Below are 18,852 nucleotides of genomic sequence, written 5' to 3'. Positions count from 1 at the left end.
TCTAAGGTAGCAATCTTATTCACGTTGTCCATGTGTACGCCTACAAACACCCGGTTTCTCAGATGCCGTGTTACCGATGCCACCCTCTCTCTCATCTCCGCAGTGCTCTCCATCAACCTCTGACCACGGCCGTCAGAAAAGAAACGAGAGACGTCACTGAGAAGGGGCAGACTAACTTTTCTGTTAAGAGACTAACGGGACAAATAACTGAAGGCAGCTGGGGACAGTAGAACACGCTCTCATCACGGACGTGCTCCGGGCATGGTCAGGGTCAGAGGCTACTGAAGAGCCACTGAGAACCTGGTGGGGTATGCCAACAGCTCGTGGTTGTGCAGAACGTCTCCACGCCACAGAGCGGTAAGCTGGCACACGGAGCGGTAAATAGTCACGATATCTGCAACCTTCTTTCAAATGGTTCCACTTTTTGAAAACAGAAAAAGACACAATAAATGAGTAAGGCAAAATGCTGACACCTGTTAGATCTCTGTGGCGTGAACGTGGGTGTTCACTAAAGCATCCGTCCGAACCCTTGTGCCGGTCTGACATTTTCCTTCACAACGAGCAGGAGCTGGAGGGCGGTGGAGACAAAGCCTTCCCCTCGTCTTCGATGCCCACCCCTACAGGAGCCCCCCTGCCGGCTCCGAGAGGCCCCGCAAGTTTCTGTCCCAGCAGCAGCTGTTTTCTCGGCGCTTCGTCACCACCTGTAATCGCACAACCACTTAAGTTATTTCCCCCAAGACTGTAAAACCCGAGCACAGGGACCTCCGTGGTCTTTCCACAGCGAAAGGCGGCTCCGTTAAGAACACGGCAGTCAGCACTGGTGGACTCCATCATCCTGCGATCCTTCCCACCTCTGCCCGCCCGCCCGCCCGCCCGCCCGCCCTCCGAGGTGGTGCTTGGCCCTGGGGATAAAGATGAACAAGGTCACTGTCCTGAGTGGCTCCCAGACCGGCACTCAAATTACTGCCCTACACGGGTGCCCACCCTGTGCCAGAGAGAAACCCCTGAGGTTTCCAGGGCCGGGGAGGGGGTGACCCGCTGGGGACCACTCCTGCAGGTGAGGGAGGGCTCACAGAGTCACAGGGTCCTCAGCCTCCCACCCCTCCTCCAGCACTGCGTGCCACACACACTTCCGTCGTCAGCCACCCTGAGCCCACAGGCTCACTGGACTTAAACGTGAAACGCCTCCGGCGTGTGAAAATGCGCATTGCACACTCATCTGAACATGTGGCTGTCTCTTCCTGCGGGCAGTAGCCTACACGTCACTATACACACTTCAGAGCTGAGTACCTCTTACAAGGCTTTAACTACACATCACACCACGCGACAACAGCTGGACTGTCACCCTGAACGATGGCCTCCAGATACGCCCACGCGTTAGTCCCCGCACCTGTGACTATCACCTTCCACGGCAGAAGGGACTTTGCAGATGTGATGCAGCCACGAGCCAAGGAATTCGAGCGGCTCCCAGAAGCTGGAGGGGAAAGGAGAGTCTCTCCTGAAGCCTCTAGAGCCGGGGAGTCAAGCTCATTTCACCGGGGCCATGTCGGCCTCGCAGCTGCCTTCAAAGGGCCGAAGTAAAATTAGGGCTGTATAAATATAACTACTCCTTTACTGTTAAGGAGTTGAAATTACAACCGGCCCTTTGAAGGCAACTGTGAGGCCGATGTGGCCCCCAGTGAAAATGAGTTTGACTCCCCTGCTCTAGAAAAACCGGTGCACCGATGCCTTCTTAATCTGGAAGACTGACTTTGGACTTCTGACCTCCAAAACTGTAGGAGAGTAAACCTGCATTGGTGTGAGCCCCCAGGTTTGTGGTCCTTTTTAGAGCCACCACAGCGCACTCATGCACGCACCACCAGCATCCTGGCCCCTGCCCCCTCTCCCCAGCTACAGCAACTGAGGGGCCGAGTGACTTCCCCTGCGACAGCTGGCAAGTGGCATGGGGGCATTTAAAGCCAAGCAGTCTGGTTCCAGAGCCTCTTACTGTCCGCTCCCTTGATGCACTGCTGCTGAGCCAAGGTTGCCACTTCCTCAACAGCACCCCCTTCACCGCCCAAGGCCACGAGAACGCCTGGACACAGGTTAACAAGCCCAGGGAAGCTCCACAACCCTGCCTATGAGCCCAGGGGCCAGCACGGAGTTCCTAGTGCCGGCAAGAAGACACCTTCCAAAGCGCTCCCAACACTGACGTGATGCTTCCTCAAGTGGCCTTCCGAGTTCAACTTTGACAAGGCACTTAGAGGAAAGTTTAGAAACAGCCGCACTCTCCTCAAACCTGCCATTTCCCAAAGTCCCCCACGGTCACTTGTGAAGGAGAGCAGACCACATCACCCCAAAGTGTACTGCTCTGGCACGCCGAGTGCTTCAGATTAGAGCTACCTGATACAAGGACACGCCGACACTGCTCCCCGCCCCGCTGGGAACCCACGACCACTCTCCCACGTGAGGGGCCCTCCCTGAACCAGGAGGGTGGGCGGCACCCTCGCCACCAGGGCCAGGGACCGCGGGCCACGGGAGCCACGTGGGCCACGGGAGCAAACCTTGCTCCTCCCCCACCGCCTCCCACCAAGCTCACACACTCCCCTCTCATCAACTCTCCACAAACCGACCGCCTCCTTATCTAAAGTACGCGTAAAAGCCTCCGGCCTTGATCACTTCTGAGTCTCAGAATTTTTTAAAGATTTTATCTTTTTTTTAATATTTTATTTATTTATCTTTAGAGGGAAAGGGAAGGAGAGAGGAAGGAAACATCAATGTATGGTTGCTTCTCGTGCATCCCCTGCAGGGAACTGGCCCCTGCCGGAAACTGGCCTGCAACCCAGGCATGTACCCTGACTGGGAATCGAACCACGATCGTCTGGTTCGCAGGCCCGTGCTCAATCCACTGAGCTACACCAGCCAGGGCAGATTTTATCTCTTTTTAGAGAGAGGGAAAGGGAGGGAGAGGAGAGGAAGAGAAACATCAGTGTGTGGTTGCCTCTCGCACACCCTCTACTAGGGGCCCACAACCCTGAGTGGGAATCAAACCAGTGACCCTTTGGTTCACAGGATGGCACTCAATCCACCGAGTTGCACCAGCCAGAGTGAGTCTCGTATTTTTATGGTGATTACATTTTTCTCATGTTAACCTGTGTAATGTCAATGTAATTATTACATCAGCCAAAGAACCTGGAAGGGAAGAGGGGAAAGCGTTTTGGCCCCACACTCACTGACTGGGCCTCCTCAGGAGGCACCCACCGTGTGCCAGGCCCTGAACTGGGCACCGGCAGCATAAGAAAAGCCAGCTGGGCCTGTGCCCACGGACCCCTGGAAAAGGTTTCCAAGAAAATGGCTCCCCTGCGGCCATTTCCAAAACACTGAACATGCCTGCAGCAATCTTGTTGGTTTTTTACAATTTCATCCACCCATGAAGGTGAAAGTGTGGGCACGAGGCGGGACCAGAGCAGGACAAATCGCTGCTCCTTGCTGAGCTCCAGAAGTGGCCAAGCTTCCCTCACTCAAACCTCAGGAGGTGGGGCAGGGCGGGGCGGGGGCGGGCGTGACCCTGCTAAGGAGACTGAGACCAAGACCAAGGTTCAGAGCTGTAGGAGGTGGGGGGGGCCCAAGGTCACACCCCTGATGGCGAATTACAGAACTGAGACAGAGACTCCAGGCCCCCGTCCCAAGGTCAGGGCCCTCCCAGGAGCACAGTGAACAGCCTCAGCAGCTGGGCAGTGAAAGGACAGCAAACACAGTTATTAACAACCACACCTAAAACAAAAGCAAACCAAGAGGACAGCTAGATCAGGAGTGCAACGATAGAAATGAAGAACACATGGAGGGTTAGAAACAGGGAGGTGGGAGGGGGAGAAGGGGGGAGAAGGCACAGAAAATAGCATAGATGGTAGGCAGAAAATAGATAGGGGGGAGGGCGAGAATAGTGGGGGAAATATAGAATCCAAAGAACTTGAGACACGTGGTTATAAACTAAGGGGGGGAGAATGGTGGGGGAAGGAGGGTGCGGGTGAAGGGGAATGAAGGGGGGGAATAGAACAACTGTAATGGTATAATCAATAAAATACATTAAAAAAAAAGAAATAGGTTACTCGTTTAATTCCTGTTATCTTTGTCGTTGCTTTCCAGTTAATTCCACCGCCGTTAGAGAACTTAGTTCTGTATCACTCCAACCCTCAAATTCAGAGTTTCTTCTGCAGTGCCGGTTGAGTTAAGTCATCTTGGTGCGTGTCCCACGTGCTCGTGAAAAGAACGTGCACGGTGGGCACGCCAAAGGGCAGGGAGTTCGTCAGCGTCAGTCAGCCCAGCTGGCTGGCAGTCAGCTCCTCTGTCCTGGCTGATTCCATCGACAGTTCTGCCCACTGGCGTGCAAAGAGGAGAGCGGGCCCCGGATCTAACCGTGGTGCTGCGCGCCTGCCTCCCATCTGTTGCATTTGCACCGTGTGTTCACAGCTGGTACCAGGTGTGCACACAGAAAGAGTCGCTCCGCCTCCACCAGCAGAGGCCCCCCTGCTCCTCGGTAATTCTCGTTGCTCTGAAGTCTCTTTCTGACATCAATGTATCTACTCCATCTTCACTTTGATGAGCATTTTTATGGTATATCTTACCGACCCTTTCATTTTAACCCACGCACTTTACGTTTGAAGTAAGTTTCTTCTAGATGGTATATGGCTGGGTCATTCCTTCTTGTCCCCTCTGGTACCTGTCAGAACTGGTGTTTGGACACGCAATGGGTCATGTCCAGACACGTGCACTGGCATAACCACCACGGTACTTCCATTCAGACCCACCACCTCGTTTGTTTCCTGGGCTTTCTTTCTTTTTCTTCTACCTTGACTTTGGTTTTCTAAACTTGTAATTCCATTTTAATTTATTGGTTTTGGGCTCTCTTTAATAGGTGATCTGGGCTAAAAATATATTCACTGTGTCACAGCCTACCTAGAACCAGGGTTTTAGCACTTCAGGCGGAGTGCAGAAGCTTGGCTGCATGTCACGCCCCTCACACTTTCTTTGTCCTGTGTATTATATCCACACACACTGGAAACCCGGACACTACCTTTTGCTTTCAACCAGCAAGACTGCGCAGGGCTCACCGAGAGAACCGCTTCCGTCCCTCTTCCTTCCCGAGTTTCACGTCTCCTCCTGCGTCACGTCCCTGGCCGAAAAGCTTCCTTGGGCAGTTTGTCTAGATCCGCTGGCCACAAACTCTCAGTTTTCCTTCATCTGAAAACATCATTATTTCATTTTCATGCCCAGGCGTTTTTGCTAGGTACAGGATTTTGGGTTAACAGGTCTTTTCTTTCAGCACTTTAAAAATGCTGTTTCACAAACAAGCGAGCAAAATACAACCAGAGACACTGAAAAGAGAACCAACTGACCGTAACCAGAGAGGAGGGGGAAGAGGGATAATGGGACCACAGGGGAAGGGCCTTTGAGAAACATGGATAAGGGACACACAGACCAAGCCAAAGGGGTAGGTAGGTTCGAGGGTGGGAGGCGGGAGTGGGTGAGGCAGGGACCACGGTGAGGTGAAAATGGAGACGGCAGTACTTGACAACAATGAAAAAAAGAAAAGAAAGAAAGAAATCCAAAATAGTAATTCAAAAAGATGAAAAAAATCTTTTTACATGTCATTTCATTCCATTCTGACAAAAAATCAGTCATTCAATGTGCTGTCCCCAATTCACGGTGAGTTTCTTCTGGCTGCTTGCAAAGTTCTTGTCTTCGGTTCTGGCGGCTGAGCGTGACGTCTGGGCGTGCGCAGCTTTGTCTTTGCCCTGCGTGGAGTCCCCAGGCCCAGCCGCAAACGTGCCGCTGTCTGCCTTGTCTGATTCAAAACATACCCAGCCATTATTTATTTCAACACTTTTCTCTGCGTCACACTTTTCCCTTCTTCTCAAGCTCCAGGAACACCAACGTTGGGCTCTAACCTCGTCCCGCACACCCTAAGGCTCTGCTCAGGCTCATTCTCTCCGGTCTTTCTGACCCTTTTCCTCTGCATTATCCAGACTAATTTCCACTGATCTATCTTCAAGTTCACCCGCTCTTCCCTCTGTCATCCCCACTCTGCTACTGAGCCTATTCAGTTCACTTTTGATGTCGGTTATGTGTTTCTCAGTTACACAATTTTTAGGGGGTTCTTTGTGTTTTCTATGTCTTTACCGACACACTCCATCTCCCCGTTTCGAGAGCGCTCGCCCCTACTTGTTGGAACACTGACAGGGCAGCTCCAAAGCCTGCGTTATCTCGACACTGCTGTCTGCTGACTGTTTTCCCATGGGAGCTGACATTTTGAATATTGTTACGAGACCCTGGGTCTTCTCTAAACCCTGGGGAATGCTGATACTTTGTTTCAATATGCAAGTGACCTAGCTGGATTCCAGACCCAAGTTCCAACCAGCCTCGTGGTCGTTGTGGTTCAAGGTTGAGTTCTCAAAGCCTTTGCAGTCCTTGGTGAATCCACCCCACATGTGCCCCACCCAGCAGCCAGACTTGGGATCTGTGTGGTGGTCTGTCCCCAAGGTCAGTCCTCAAAGTCCATGTAAGTTACTTGGGCCGGACCCATGTATCCACAACTTGGGAGTAGTGCAGGAGTTCAGAACGACCGTAAGGAACCGCCTTCCAAGCTCCTCCTCGTCACACAGCCCCCAGACTCACTGGTTTCCCCCATCTCCCCTTCTCTGATTCTCTAGGCACTCTCTCCCACTGCCTGCCTGTCGTGGGTGTCTGCGCTGGGGCCGCCCAGTGGGAGAGGACACAGCGCCAGGGGCCTGTCTGCCCCACCGTCCTGGGAGCGGAAGGCTCCCGCCAGCCCCTGCTCTGCCGCCATGAGACCGCTTGCAGGCAGGGTGCACGGGGGTTGAGAGAGGCCAGTGTGGGGCTCCCGGCTCCCCACAGCCCACTAGGGGAGCCCCTGGCGCTCTCCCTGTCCGTGCTGACACCCACTCCTGGGCCTGGCACTGCCCTGACTTCAGGCTACGAAGTACCAGAGGGCAAAATGGCAACCTCAACCCGTTCAGGGGAACCTCAAATTCCAGTTTCCCCCAACACGCCTGCCACTGCTACTTTTCCACATTGTCAACCAGCTGCTCTGCGTGTGGTTTTCCAATGTGCAGCTGCATCCGCTGGGAGAGGGAACAGCCCGGGCTTCCTCGTCCTCACGCAAAACTGGGCTCTGCTCTTTTGAGCGAGTTCAAAACTTGCCTTCCAAAGGTGTATGGGACAAAGGCAGTGACAGGCATTGTCTGATTTGAGAGTCCACCAGGAGGCCTACCCCAGCTACCGGCACTGGTCACCGAGGCCTACCCCTTCTGCAGTGTGCGATGACCCGTGATTTCCTAGGCCCCCCAGACCTCTCAGAACCCAGGTCTGAGAAGACCAGCTATCACTCTGAGATGTCCTGGGTTTGCTCCCTTCTGGGATTCTCTCTTTCACAGCTGACAGCGGACCTGAAATTCCAGAAGGCTACCCAAGACAATTCAAACCCAGCACGCATCCCCACTCACGCAGCAGCACTTTATTCTGGACGCTGAAGTCCACAAGCCTGTCCCCCCCACCCCTCTATCCCTGCCACGCAGCACTGCCTCCGCAGCCAACCAGGACTGCAACTCTCTGCGCACCCTCACTGCCTGGCAACAGTGCCAGTCTCCCAGGTCTGCGCACCCAGAGCGGGGGCTCAAGGGTTCGCGGACCCTGCTCCAAAGCCTCCCCAGATGTGGGCACCCTGAGCACACGACACCTCCTCACATCACAAAGACTCGCTTTCGCTTACATAATCTTTTCTTTCAAAAAGTTTAGCCCTAGCTGGCATAGCTCAGTGGACTGAGCAAGGGCTGCAAACCAAAGGGTTGCTGGTTCAATTCCCAGTCAGGGCACATGCCTGGGTTTCAGGCCAGGTCCCCAGTGGGGGCCATGTGAAATGCAACAACACATTGATACTTCTCTCTCCCTCTCTTTCTCCCTCCCTTCCCCTCTCTAAAAAAAAAGAAAGAAAATCTTTATAAGAAAATTTAAAAGAAACTGGAAAAATTACTGAAAGGAAAAATACCAAAATGCAAACAGTAGTTATTTGGGGGCAGAAAGACTCCTGGTGTTTTCTTTTTCTTAATTTGCTAAACCTTATCTACAAATATCTGCAAATTAACATAACCAGGAAGTGTATATTGCTAGTTTATCTGAAACTCCCCATTTCCCAGTAACTTGAGCACCTGGGGGACCAGCACGACAACCTCCTCGGGCCAGGCTGCTCAGGAAGACCTCGCTGCCACAATCCATCTGCACGGCGGCACTGAGCGTCAGAATTCCCCATCCAGTCCCCGTCCCCCAAACAAGACTGCGCGTCAGCCTCCCCTACGAAGCTTCAACATACACAAAACACCTGTCAAACGGAGGGGAGGGGCACAAAAAGCAGCCAAGAGCCAGGCTCGAGTTCCAGCCAGCAAGGGGCCATGTCTGTCCTTCACCACAATGAGGGAAGCTGCCAAGGGAGCAAGCCCCACCAAGTGGGGGAAGGGAATCCAGTCTAGGCCCGTCCTCGTCAGACAGGAGACACCATGAGCCACTCTGTGGGGCTGTCAGTGGGCAGCTCCGTCCGAGGCTCTGGGACATGGTCCTGGCAGCAGACACACGCGGGTGTCAGCGCAGGCGGGGGTGCACGAGCCTCGCGTCCAGCTGCGATCTCTCAGAGGCGGGCTGAGGCCAAGAGGCACCGAGGGGCACTCTAATATGCAGAGGCACCCAGCAAGGGGAAACGCAAGGCCGAGGAGAGGCCGACTGAGACCAGGACTGAGAGATGACCGCTGGATCCGACCACCGGCAATCACTTAAAAACCCCAACTTCAGAGAAACATGCTGAGTGTTGCAAAAACGCCTCTAGGACGGCTGCACCCCACTTCTGCACAACACTGTCACAGCGGCATCACTTGTCATTTGTCAGACCTCATCCATGGCGAGTTCCAACGAAGGCAGAAGCCAAGTGAGCTCTGCCCTTCATTACAGCCCGGGGTGGCCCACACAGTGGCTCCACTTGTGGAACAAATGAGAGGTCCGTGGAACCCAACCAAGGCTGTCCCTCTCATTCCACGAGGCCCAGGGCCACACCAGTGTGGGGTACGTGTGGTGTGATCACACACCCCACACGGCAGACCTGAAGGTAGCCAGCCATCTTCAAATGCAGTCTCTCGTCTCGGCTCTCCAGAGTGTATCCGGTTCCCCACAACCGCAGGAACGTGCGCATGCCACGTGCCGGGCCCTTCCCTTCGCCTGCTCTGGCAAAGGTGGCTGTTTTCCTCCCAACGGCCGGAGCGCCCTCCCCGCACAACAGCGGCTCCGCAGGCGTCAGGACCTCCCGGGGAACTTGCCGGTCCGCAGCGTTCGTCCGGCGTGTCTGGGGAAAGGCCTGTTAACTTGTGTCTCCAACCAACGCCCAGGTGGTAACGACGTTAGTCTGGGGACTGCACTCTGAGGACCCCCGTTTCAGGTGATTCACACAGCTGTCCTGGGTCATTTTTATTCACCCTATTAGGAAAATCTCTTGGAAATCATAATGTAAGCTGATAGAAAATAACATGCTTTGCAAAATTTTTATGAAATTTGGAAAGATAACTGAAAGTAACATTTCAGTATTTCCTAAAAATTGCTGCCATGTGTGTGTTTGTATACATACTATGTATATACACACATACATAGTTTTCCCCAGATTTCAGAGGTAAAATGCGGTTCGGAAAGGTTGAGTAATGTGCCCAAGGCCACAGAGCCACACTGCGCCAAAGCAGGGGCGTGAGCCCTGGTGCCTGACCCCAGAGTCCCCCCTCTGAAACCACAGCGGGATACTTCCTCTCTCCAGCGACAAGAATGTTCCAGAAGAAAGGAAGAGGGGTCTGCTTCCTGAACAGCCTCATGGAGGCTGCCGCGCCACCTGGAGCTGTTATCACCATTTGGGGTCCCGAGTCCAGGTGCCCAGGCCCTCGAGAGCGTGTGAGGTGACACTTGTGACAGCACCAGCCTGAGCCTGGTGCCCAGGAACCCCCGACAGCGGCAGGTCCCTGGCTCTGGACCCCTCTCGGGCCTTGCCAGTTTGGGGAGGAGGGAGGCGAGGAGAGAGCCAGAGACACCGCACAGGCAGACAGGACACGGCAGGATTGTGTGGCCCCTGCAGGTACAGTTTCAGCCTTTATTACTGACGGCTGAAGCCAGGCAGCCCTCTTCTCGACAGTGTTGTGTTACCACACAAGCAGCAGTGGAAACACTAACCCTCTCGGTTCAAGAACACATCCACGTCACCTTCAAACAAATATATAAAAAAAGACAGCGAAGAAATTCAAACATGAGGCAAGTGATACTAAGGGCCATGGGGAAAACCTATTTAGTATGATAATTACTTTCTTGAAAGTACGATTTCTTTTAAAATATTTTAACCACTTACCTTCTTAAGTGTCCTAAGAAATCTATCACTGAGTTTTGCAAACAAATCCATCATCATATTTCAATTTTATCCTATTTTAAGAAGCCTATACAATAAGGGATCCAAAGTTAAAACACATCAACCTATAAAAGCGAGCTCCAACGCCAGTTTCCTTTGTGAGTCCCTAGACCCAGACGACTTCTCCAGACGACGTTCAAACGAACCTCATTTGACAAGGCACGAAGAAGGCTCACGTGCCCCTGGGTGCTCAAGCCAGAACTGCAGCGCGAACTCCCTGCCTCACCCAGCACACCACACGCCTCCAGGGGGCCACACTCCAAGACCCAGACACGACTCTACCCTGGGCAGGTCCGAGAGCCACGTCCATGCCAGGGTGGCTGCGCCACTCCGTACGCAGGTCGGAGCCCTCAGGTCAGAGCCAGTCCAGGCACACCCCACCCTCCCCACGCGGGCCCTGGGAGCCCCTTGCCCTGCCTCCCAGGACCATGCTGTCCGCCCCCCCCACCCCGCCCCGCAGAGAGGGGCGGAGCAGCAGTGGGGCCGAGCTGACCTCCAGCCCTGCCACTCACGGGCTGTGCACGACCCCGCCGCGTCTTGGTGCTGCTTTGGTACAATGAGGACAGTAACAGTATATTCTTCATGAGGTTGTCGTGAGTTTTACACGAACTAGAAACCTAAGTACTGACTCAACGTTGGCCCACAGTAATCAGCACACGCTCCGCCCCCAGTATTGTTCACTCTCGGACACACCTTTACACTCCACCTCCTGGGTGGCCTTGCCTGGCAGGCCCTGCCACCCTGCCACACACCCGTGCTACTCCCTCCAACACCTGCACCGGGATCCTGTCCTCCCCAAGGGCACTCTGAGCACAGGCGCTGTGTCGTCCCTCTGACCCTGTGCAGAGCACAAGGGCCCGAGTTAGCAGGTCCTTGGGTGTTCACTGAACAACTATTGCTGAGCACAAAACTGGGGGCGGCGGGGAGTGAGGCTTGGGGGAGGCGTGCCCCAGCCCTGGGCAAAATGGCACACCATTACGATGGTCAGGAGGCCAGCGGCGAGAACCAGCAGCCCCAGCCTCGCTGTGTCCCTGTGTGAGACCCTCCTCGGGGAGACGAGCACGTGCCCCCGACAGCTGGCCTCTCCCCTTCACGGGGAGCCGGTGGTGAGGAGACACCACAGACCTGGCCAGGCCCTGACCCCTGTCCCTGTCCTGGCAGCAGGTAGGCAGCCTCAGTGCCAGCAAGGAGAAGAGTCCCCTGCGGCCTGGGTGGATGCTGACCGTCCCGGCCAGAGCGGCCCTGCAAGGGGCCAGTTCCAGAAACTCCTGGGATCAGAGAAGAAGCATGCTTTAATATCAAACACAATTTATAAAAATTAGCAATAATCACACTTGCAATTGTAACTGGACACTGATTAAATTAAATTGTCATAAATATCCCAAGCTCAGCTTTTGCAACTGAATGCCCCTATGTGCATGTTACAAACTGTAAGAAATGATAAGGGCTAAAGTCACCAACGTTCTGAAGACAGACTTAAATTTTAGGAACTTGGCATGCAAATTAATACAGTTTCCCAGGGGCAAAGCCTCAAAAACAGTCATTTTTGCAAGCTTCATAAATACCCTCTGTACAGCACAATTCTGTGTGTTTTATCTTATATACCTTGTGTGTTTTCTTTGACTCTTTCTGAGCATTCTCTCGGAGCGGTACTTTTCCAAATAACTTCCATCCCAAGTCATTTTGTTTGTCAGGTCCTGCATTTTGTTTTCTAGCAAGCAAGTTCCTAAAGGAAGAAAATAAGACGGTTAGGGAATTTCTAGGTGTTCACAGAAACATCAGGACAGCCCAGTCACGCTCTAACAAAAACAAGCAGACTTCCTGTGAGAGAACAATGTGACAAACCACAAACTTTAATTTCTCAGACTTGATTTTCACATAGACACAGATCTAGGCAGCAGGCAAAAGAACCTCAAATAAGCTTTCTGCTATTCACCATTACCTGTACAAGTCCTTTAATTTAAAGAAATGTATTACATCGTAACAAAGTACCCCAGGAAAAGAGAACTCCGAAGGCAGACCACAGTGAACTGAAACCGTGGCTCGGCTGTGCGCGGGCTGTGTGACCCTGTCCCGCACCTCCACCACTCTGAGCCGCAGTGTCCTCACGTTTAACCAGGGTCTCTGCACGAGGTACAGTCACGGCCCACGGCTGCTTTAGTGCATCACCTGCTCACAGCGGCTCTCAGTGTCACAGAAAGACAGCCACCCACGGGACTGTCACCAGGTCTTCTGTCCCAGCACCATGTAAACACACCTGAACCCCACAAACAGGTCCCAGACAGTGGCACAGAGGCTGGGTTCTAGAATGCGCTGCACCGGCGCACTCCGTAAAGACAAGAGGTCTCTGGGGCCCGCTGGCAAGGGCGCCCCGAGCAGCAGCCCGGGTGCAGAGAAGGGAAGGCATGCCGAGGGGCACGGGGACTGGCCTCACAGGGCAGCGGCCGGTGTGGGGGCTCCCGCCAGAGAGATCAGGAACAGTGTCATCACCAACATAGATAATGAGAACAAGGGATTATAGTCCACTGACTACACAGAGATGCACGAGCCCAAGGATGCAAATAAATGAAGAGGAATAAATGGGGAGGGAGGAGAGCAGCAGAATGCTGCTCAGTGGGTATCGAAAGACAGTGGTGTCAGGAACTGACCATGGACGCTGACCCTCGTAGATGAAAGCCGGATGAGTAACAGGAAATTTACAGTTTGAAAGTATCTCCCATAAATCGGTTGTTAATTACTAAGGCAAAGATAGCTGCCCCACAGCAGGGAAACCTCCTTGCCCAAGGGGTCCACGCTGGCATCTCTGATGTCAGGAGAGATGATGGCACATGCCACTGCCCAAAAACCCACCCAGTGACTATAACCACCGGGACACGCAGACACACCCAAACCAAGGGACAAGCTACGGCACAGTGAGTCCAGACTCTAAAAGCATCAGCCTCGCGAAAGGCTGAGCCAGGCAGAAGGACTGTTCCAGGTTAAAAGCCAGCTAAGGAGACCCAGCTGGCAAATGCAGTGGGTGAGCCTGGACCACAGCCTGGACCGTGGGGGGAAGCTGTGAAGAGTACCAGGCACCAGACCAAAGGTGAGTACAGAGTGGGGGTTAGAAAACAGCCCTGGGTCAGTGTTCAGTCTCCCGGCCTTGGGAGCTGTGTAGTGGCAGTAAGAGTGGCCCTTGATCTCAGGGAACACGGCGGCGTTCCAGGGCGAGGGGCATGGCACCTCCAATGGACTCTTTTGATGCCCAAGGCCATTTCTCTTTAGGGCAGTAAGGCATAACCCCAAGAGCTGACTCCAAGAGTCAGCTGCTGGTCCCCCAGCCCGGGCCCTGCAGGACGCCCACTGACTCTACCTGATGCCCCCGCCCTCTCCCTCCACCCAGAGATCAGGGCCCCTCCCCAGAGCAGAGAGGTCACCACGGCCCTGTTCTCAACTCCCTGCAACAGTGTGACAGTCCCTGTTCGTGCTCATGGTACTCTCGATCCCCTCTGCCCTCCCTCAGAATGAATGCTCCCGGGAGGGGGACATGTGTGCCCACTGGACAGTAGCTGCCCCCACCATGGGGTCCTTTCTCCACCAGGGAGCTGAGAGCCCCGGAGAGGGAGTATCTGTCCTCGGCCTCAAGCCCCGAGCTGTGCCCGCACTCCGCAGGCAGGCCTTACAGAGGCGCGAGGGAAGAGGCCAGGTCCGAAAGAAAGGTGGGCGGAGGGGAGGCGGCCCCACAGGTGCCGGCCGCATGGGGGTCTGCTGACGGCAATGCTGAAGAGGCCCTGGGGGCTGCATGCTGGGCTCTGGGTGACTGTGCTGCACCCGACTGCGAGGGAGACAACTGCCCCTCCAGCGATGGGGAGGACGAGAGCCTGGGAGGGGCGGGACAGTCAGGGCTTGGGCCTGGCCCTCGAGTCAGGACTTGCAGTGGAGCTCCTTTCATCTCAACAGGTAACAACGCGGAGGGAACGATGTGAGACACCAACGTGGACAAAAAGGGGACTCTCATCAGAAACCTAACAGGTCCAGGGACCGAAAGAAACCTCACAGGGTGATCGGATCATAAATCCCCACTTGGCAGATCTCGTGGGCAGTCGTGCCCAGGCCTCCACCCCCGACCTGTGCCCTAAGCCAGCCCTGCCCGCCGGCCCGTGCCTCTAGGCCAGCACCCCTCTGACATGCTCCTCTTCCGGCCTCCCTGGAGCCCTAAGCAGCCCCCTGCACCCTGGCTTCTCTCGCCTCCAAGGAGCCTCCCTGGCGTCCTCTTCTCGACCACACGTGTGCACAGGGAGCTGCGAAGCTGTCACTCTGCAGAGCACCGGAGACTCCGCCCCTTCCCAGCAGTGATGGCGCTTTTACAGAAACTCGCTACAGGCTTGACTGTTTCTGCATCAGTGACAGAGTAATGCTGAAAAATGAGGGCGCGCAGGCGTCTGCCTGCCAGCTCGCCTGTGGAGCAAGAAGCTCACAGGTCCACCGTAGAGCGCCAGGTCACAAGTAAACAGTGTCCTCAGATTGGGAGTAAGATCAGTCAGTGACGCTTTTCACTGGGACAAAATGAACCTTGAGAAGCCTGGTGTCCACCAAAGCTTTCCTCTTCTCAGCCCCCCATGCTCTCATGCTGCCCCGGGCTGCCCAGTGCGCCTCAGGGGCGGGGAGCGTGGACAGGACTAAAGTCGGAAAAGAGGCCCGGGGGCCTGCATGGCGGTGGGAGAAGCACTGAACCCGGGGACGAGAAGAGCCCTCGCCCCAACCCAGGTTTAGAACTGTCTGACATGGGAGCCACCTCCACGTGCGGCTCCTGAGCACCTGGAATGTGCACCTTATGCTGCAATGAGTCGGCTTTAATACGATGTCTCTGAAATGCCACAAAAAGACTGAACACAGCCCAAGGGTTCAAGACACATTCATACGCAGTACTAAGGGTCGGAGGGCACTTCCTGGAAAGACTGTGAGCTGTGGCTCCAGGAAAGGGCAGGAGCGAGGCCGCGTAAGGTGCAGCCTGCGACACTGTCTGGCACTGGCGGGGACGTGCACAGACTGTCTCTGGACAAAGAGGGAAACTGGAAACAGCTGCTGCTCTGGGGAGGGTCCCTGCGGTGAAAGGCACGCGACAGGAAGGGAACCTGACACCACACATTCCTCAACACTTTTCCAGTTCCAACCACACAAATGTGTCACCCACTGAAAAGGGCTGACCCGTTTAAAAACCAGGGTTAATCGAGGACTTTCTGTCAATAAAAATGAAATGCTTTTGCCCCACTCTCCTCACTATCTAACCCAAGAACTGTGCCCAGTTTTTCTATGCGAGCCTAGGAGCACCAGGTGGCAAGTTTGGGGGGCTCCTGCTGTGTCAGGAGGAAAGCACCCGCACCAGCAATGGGCCACAAAGGGCACGGGCATGCGGGTGACGGGCCCCTGCGCAGGGCCTGGAATCCTTTGGAAGAGACCAGTGACAGGATGCTTATTCGGCTGTGCAAGCACTGGGTTGGCCAAAAAGTCTGTTCAGTTTCTTCTGTAAAAGAAGTAACACATTTTTCATTTCCACCAATAACTACTGATTTGGACACTTTGAGGAGGTCGGCTCTCTCCTGTGTGGTGGAATGTTGATTGTTCTCAGTGTCCCGATTCGGTCGCTATCAACTTCGACTGGTCTGCCCGACCGTGGAGCACGGTCCAGAGAGAAGTCTCCAGCACGCAAGTTCGCACACCACTGCTGACACATGTGATCAGTCACAGCACCTTCTCCATACACTGCATAAATGTTTCTTTGCGTGTCGGTTGCATTTTTACTTTTCTTGAAATAATAAAGCTATTTATAATACGCTGAAAATGTTGCATATTTTCTTCTATCTTCAATATTAAAATGGCTGCACAAAAATTCACCAATTTTGTAAGTTTTTTAAAATGCCTGCCGATAGGACAGCTGTCTCAACGCACTCTAACAGAACCGTTGTGGATGGAGTTCGAGACAGCTCAGCACAACGAGAGCCGCGGTGTGGAGAAAACCAGACGAACTCCTGGCCGGCCCAGTGCAACCGCTGTGCTGGGGTGCCGCAGCACGGGTCCTGAGTGGACTGCTGGGAGGGGGCCGTGTGTGGAGCCGCCCCGTGACGGTGTCATATGTGAGGATATCACCCACGAAGAGATGACGCGTGGAGGCCTCCAGTCCCCCTGCCCTCTTGGCCTGGGGCCAACACCCAAGCAGCGGCTCTATGAAGTGAATGCCTGCCAGTCACCCAGGGGGACATGGCGGAGTGTTGGAGGCAGTGTCCCGAGGAAAATGGCTCAGAAGTTAGGCAGGTTCCAAGGTCGCCCATGAGGGACTGAGCCCCTGGCCCTCGGCTGGTGACACACAGAGTCTGCTCCCCTGGACACAGCCCACCAGTTTCGGCAGCCCCCCCGACACCCAGGGGAGGAATGTGGTGCCGGCAGCCTCCAGGCACACAGAGCCAGCGCTGTCATCAGAGGAAAGGGTACGTGGGCTCCCCCACTCCCAATGTTGCCCACCAGAGAGCAAAGCCCCAAGGACTCCAGGAGGAGGAACTCCAAAGAACCGTCAGAGGGCAGAGCGGCGGAAAGCCACAGGCCGGCCCCCTTCCTGGTGGGAGCCCCCTCCTAAAACCAGGCCCTGCCCGGGATTCAGGTGTTGATCTGCTCCAAGAAAACCCCTGCTGCTCCAGCGTCCCCATCACCTGTTTGCGGGAGCGGGTCCTGGTTCGGGGAGCTTTTACCATTTGGGGGAATCCTCTGGAAGGAAACAGAAACCTTCATCATGTTTAACTATGAACTCAAAATTAGGTACAAGTGAGGGGTCCTGAAGGTCAAGTGCCATCAACATCATAAGCCCAACTCTGTCTGCCTGGCCGCTGACCCCAGGACCCCGTGCTCACAGCACAAGCTGCAGCCAGGCTGTTCCTTTCAGCCCTGCACCCCATTGACTTAACCTGCGGGCATTCCCAAGGTCAAAAGGTGACTGGGGAGTGATTCCAAATGCTCCCTGACAAGAACAGACCAGGAGGTGCAGGCCGGCCCTGTGCTCCGGCACTCAAGAGGCTCGGCACGGGCACCACAGAGCACCCTGGACATGACTCACTTGTCGTTCTCTCTCCCACCAGAGTGGGACGTCTGGGAGGGTGAACACAGCAGGTCCCAAATAGCAACCCTGTTTAGTTATAACACTAGTGAGACGCCGGAGGTCTTCACCCTGTGGACGGCGGTGGCCTCTGGTAAGACTGGTCTGGTTACGCGTCATTTTACTTGCAGACACAGAGAACTCACTCTAGCGTCTCTCCTACTTACTGGGCGCCTCTAGTCTAGAACGGTGCCTGGCACGCGGGAAAACATTTCAACGCACTCGCAGTCGATGCATGCTTTTCTGGGGCACCTTCACAAGTACCACCCGAGAGTTACTCCTGCCGCCTTAAAATAGAGGAGGCTAGGGTTCAGACGGGGTGGGCGCCCTGCCCACGGCTAACTGACACAGAGCCGAGTCAGACCCAAGTCTCCAAGGCGGCCACCCGGCAACTCTGGAGTCCCAGCTGCCCTGAAGACAGCCGGGGCGAGGGCGAGGAAGCAGTCCTCCTGACCCGCCCTGCCGAGCAGGTTCCACCAGCCACCACCTCTCGGCAGGGAGACCTCACGACCTCTGTCTTGAGCAATAACCCTCTGAAGGCCTCACCCTCAGCCCACCTGGCCCGCACCCGAACCGCAGCACAGGGAGCTCCCCCGGCCCCTGCTCCCCCCTCCCCTCGCTGACAGGAGCTGTGGCAATGCAATCGGGCGTGAATGGGAACACAGAGCACCCAGTGCCATGGGGACGGGGGGGGTCTCCTCCCCATTTCCTGAGCCCACTGACCACCTGTCAGGGCCCTCACGCGGGCCCCCACGCATCACAGACACTGCACGTGTGCAGCAGCCCTACAAGGGAGGCGCCAGAGCCGCCACGGTACTGACAGGGGAAGGCTCGGGGAGGGGAGGGGACTGACTCCTGAAGGGACACACATATCCTGGTGCTCACCTGGGGCAGAGAAGACAAAAATCTTGAGTGATGCTTCTAAACCCCTTCACAGTTTGTTTTTTCCCCAATCTCCAGCCCTCGAATGCCAACAGGCTTCATGGCCATGTAAACACACACTAGCCCTCTGACTCTGCCCTGGACACATGGGAAGAGAAGGACAGCTGCGTCCACTTCCCCAGAAGCACGAGAAACAGGACAGCACTCTGCAAAGCAAGCCTCCTGTGCGAAAGAGCCCACCTCCCCAGTGGGAAACACTGTGGGCGGTCAACATGCCCCAAATGCCCAGTTCCACACACAGATCAATTCGTCAAGAGCTGCAAATACATGGAGTCTCTGCTCCTTTAGAAAATGGGCCCCAAGTACCATG

At 54.9% G+C, this 18,852-nt stretch overlaps 1 protein-coding gene across 6 annotated transcripts in view; it reads right to left on the bottom strand.

The window, feature by feature from the left end:
* The window catches only part of TBC1D14 (TBC1 domain family member 14), an 81,772-nt gene that overhangs the window by 32,280 nt on the left and 30,640 nt on the right, over positions 1 to 18,852 (bottom strand). For all 6 annotated transcript variants that reach the window (XM_037046197.1, XM_037046202.1, XM_037046190.1 and 3 more), the window contains one exon: positions 12,083 to 12,203. In XM_037046197.1, the coding sequence (XP_036902092.1) occupies positions 12,083 to 12,203 (121 nt within the window). The remainder of the gene's footprint in view (positions 1 to 12,082; positions 12,204 to 18,852) is intronic.

This window comes from Sturnira hondurensis, unplaced genomic scaffold (genome assembly GCF_014824575.4).
Source record: "Sturnira hondurensis isolate 20B ecotype Veracruz unplaced genomic scaffold, ASM1482457v3 Scaffold0000780, whole genome shotgun sequence".
Classification (NCBI taxonomy): Eukaryota; Metazoa; Chordata; class Mammalia; order Chiroptera; family Phyllostomidae; genus Sturnira; species Sturnira hondurensis.
Note: the sequence above shows the minus strand (reverse complement) of the source record. Positions and strands in the feature narration are given on the sequence as shown.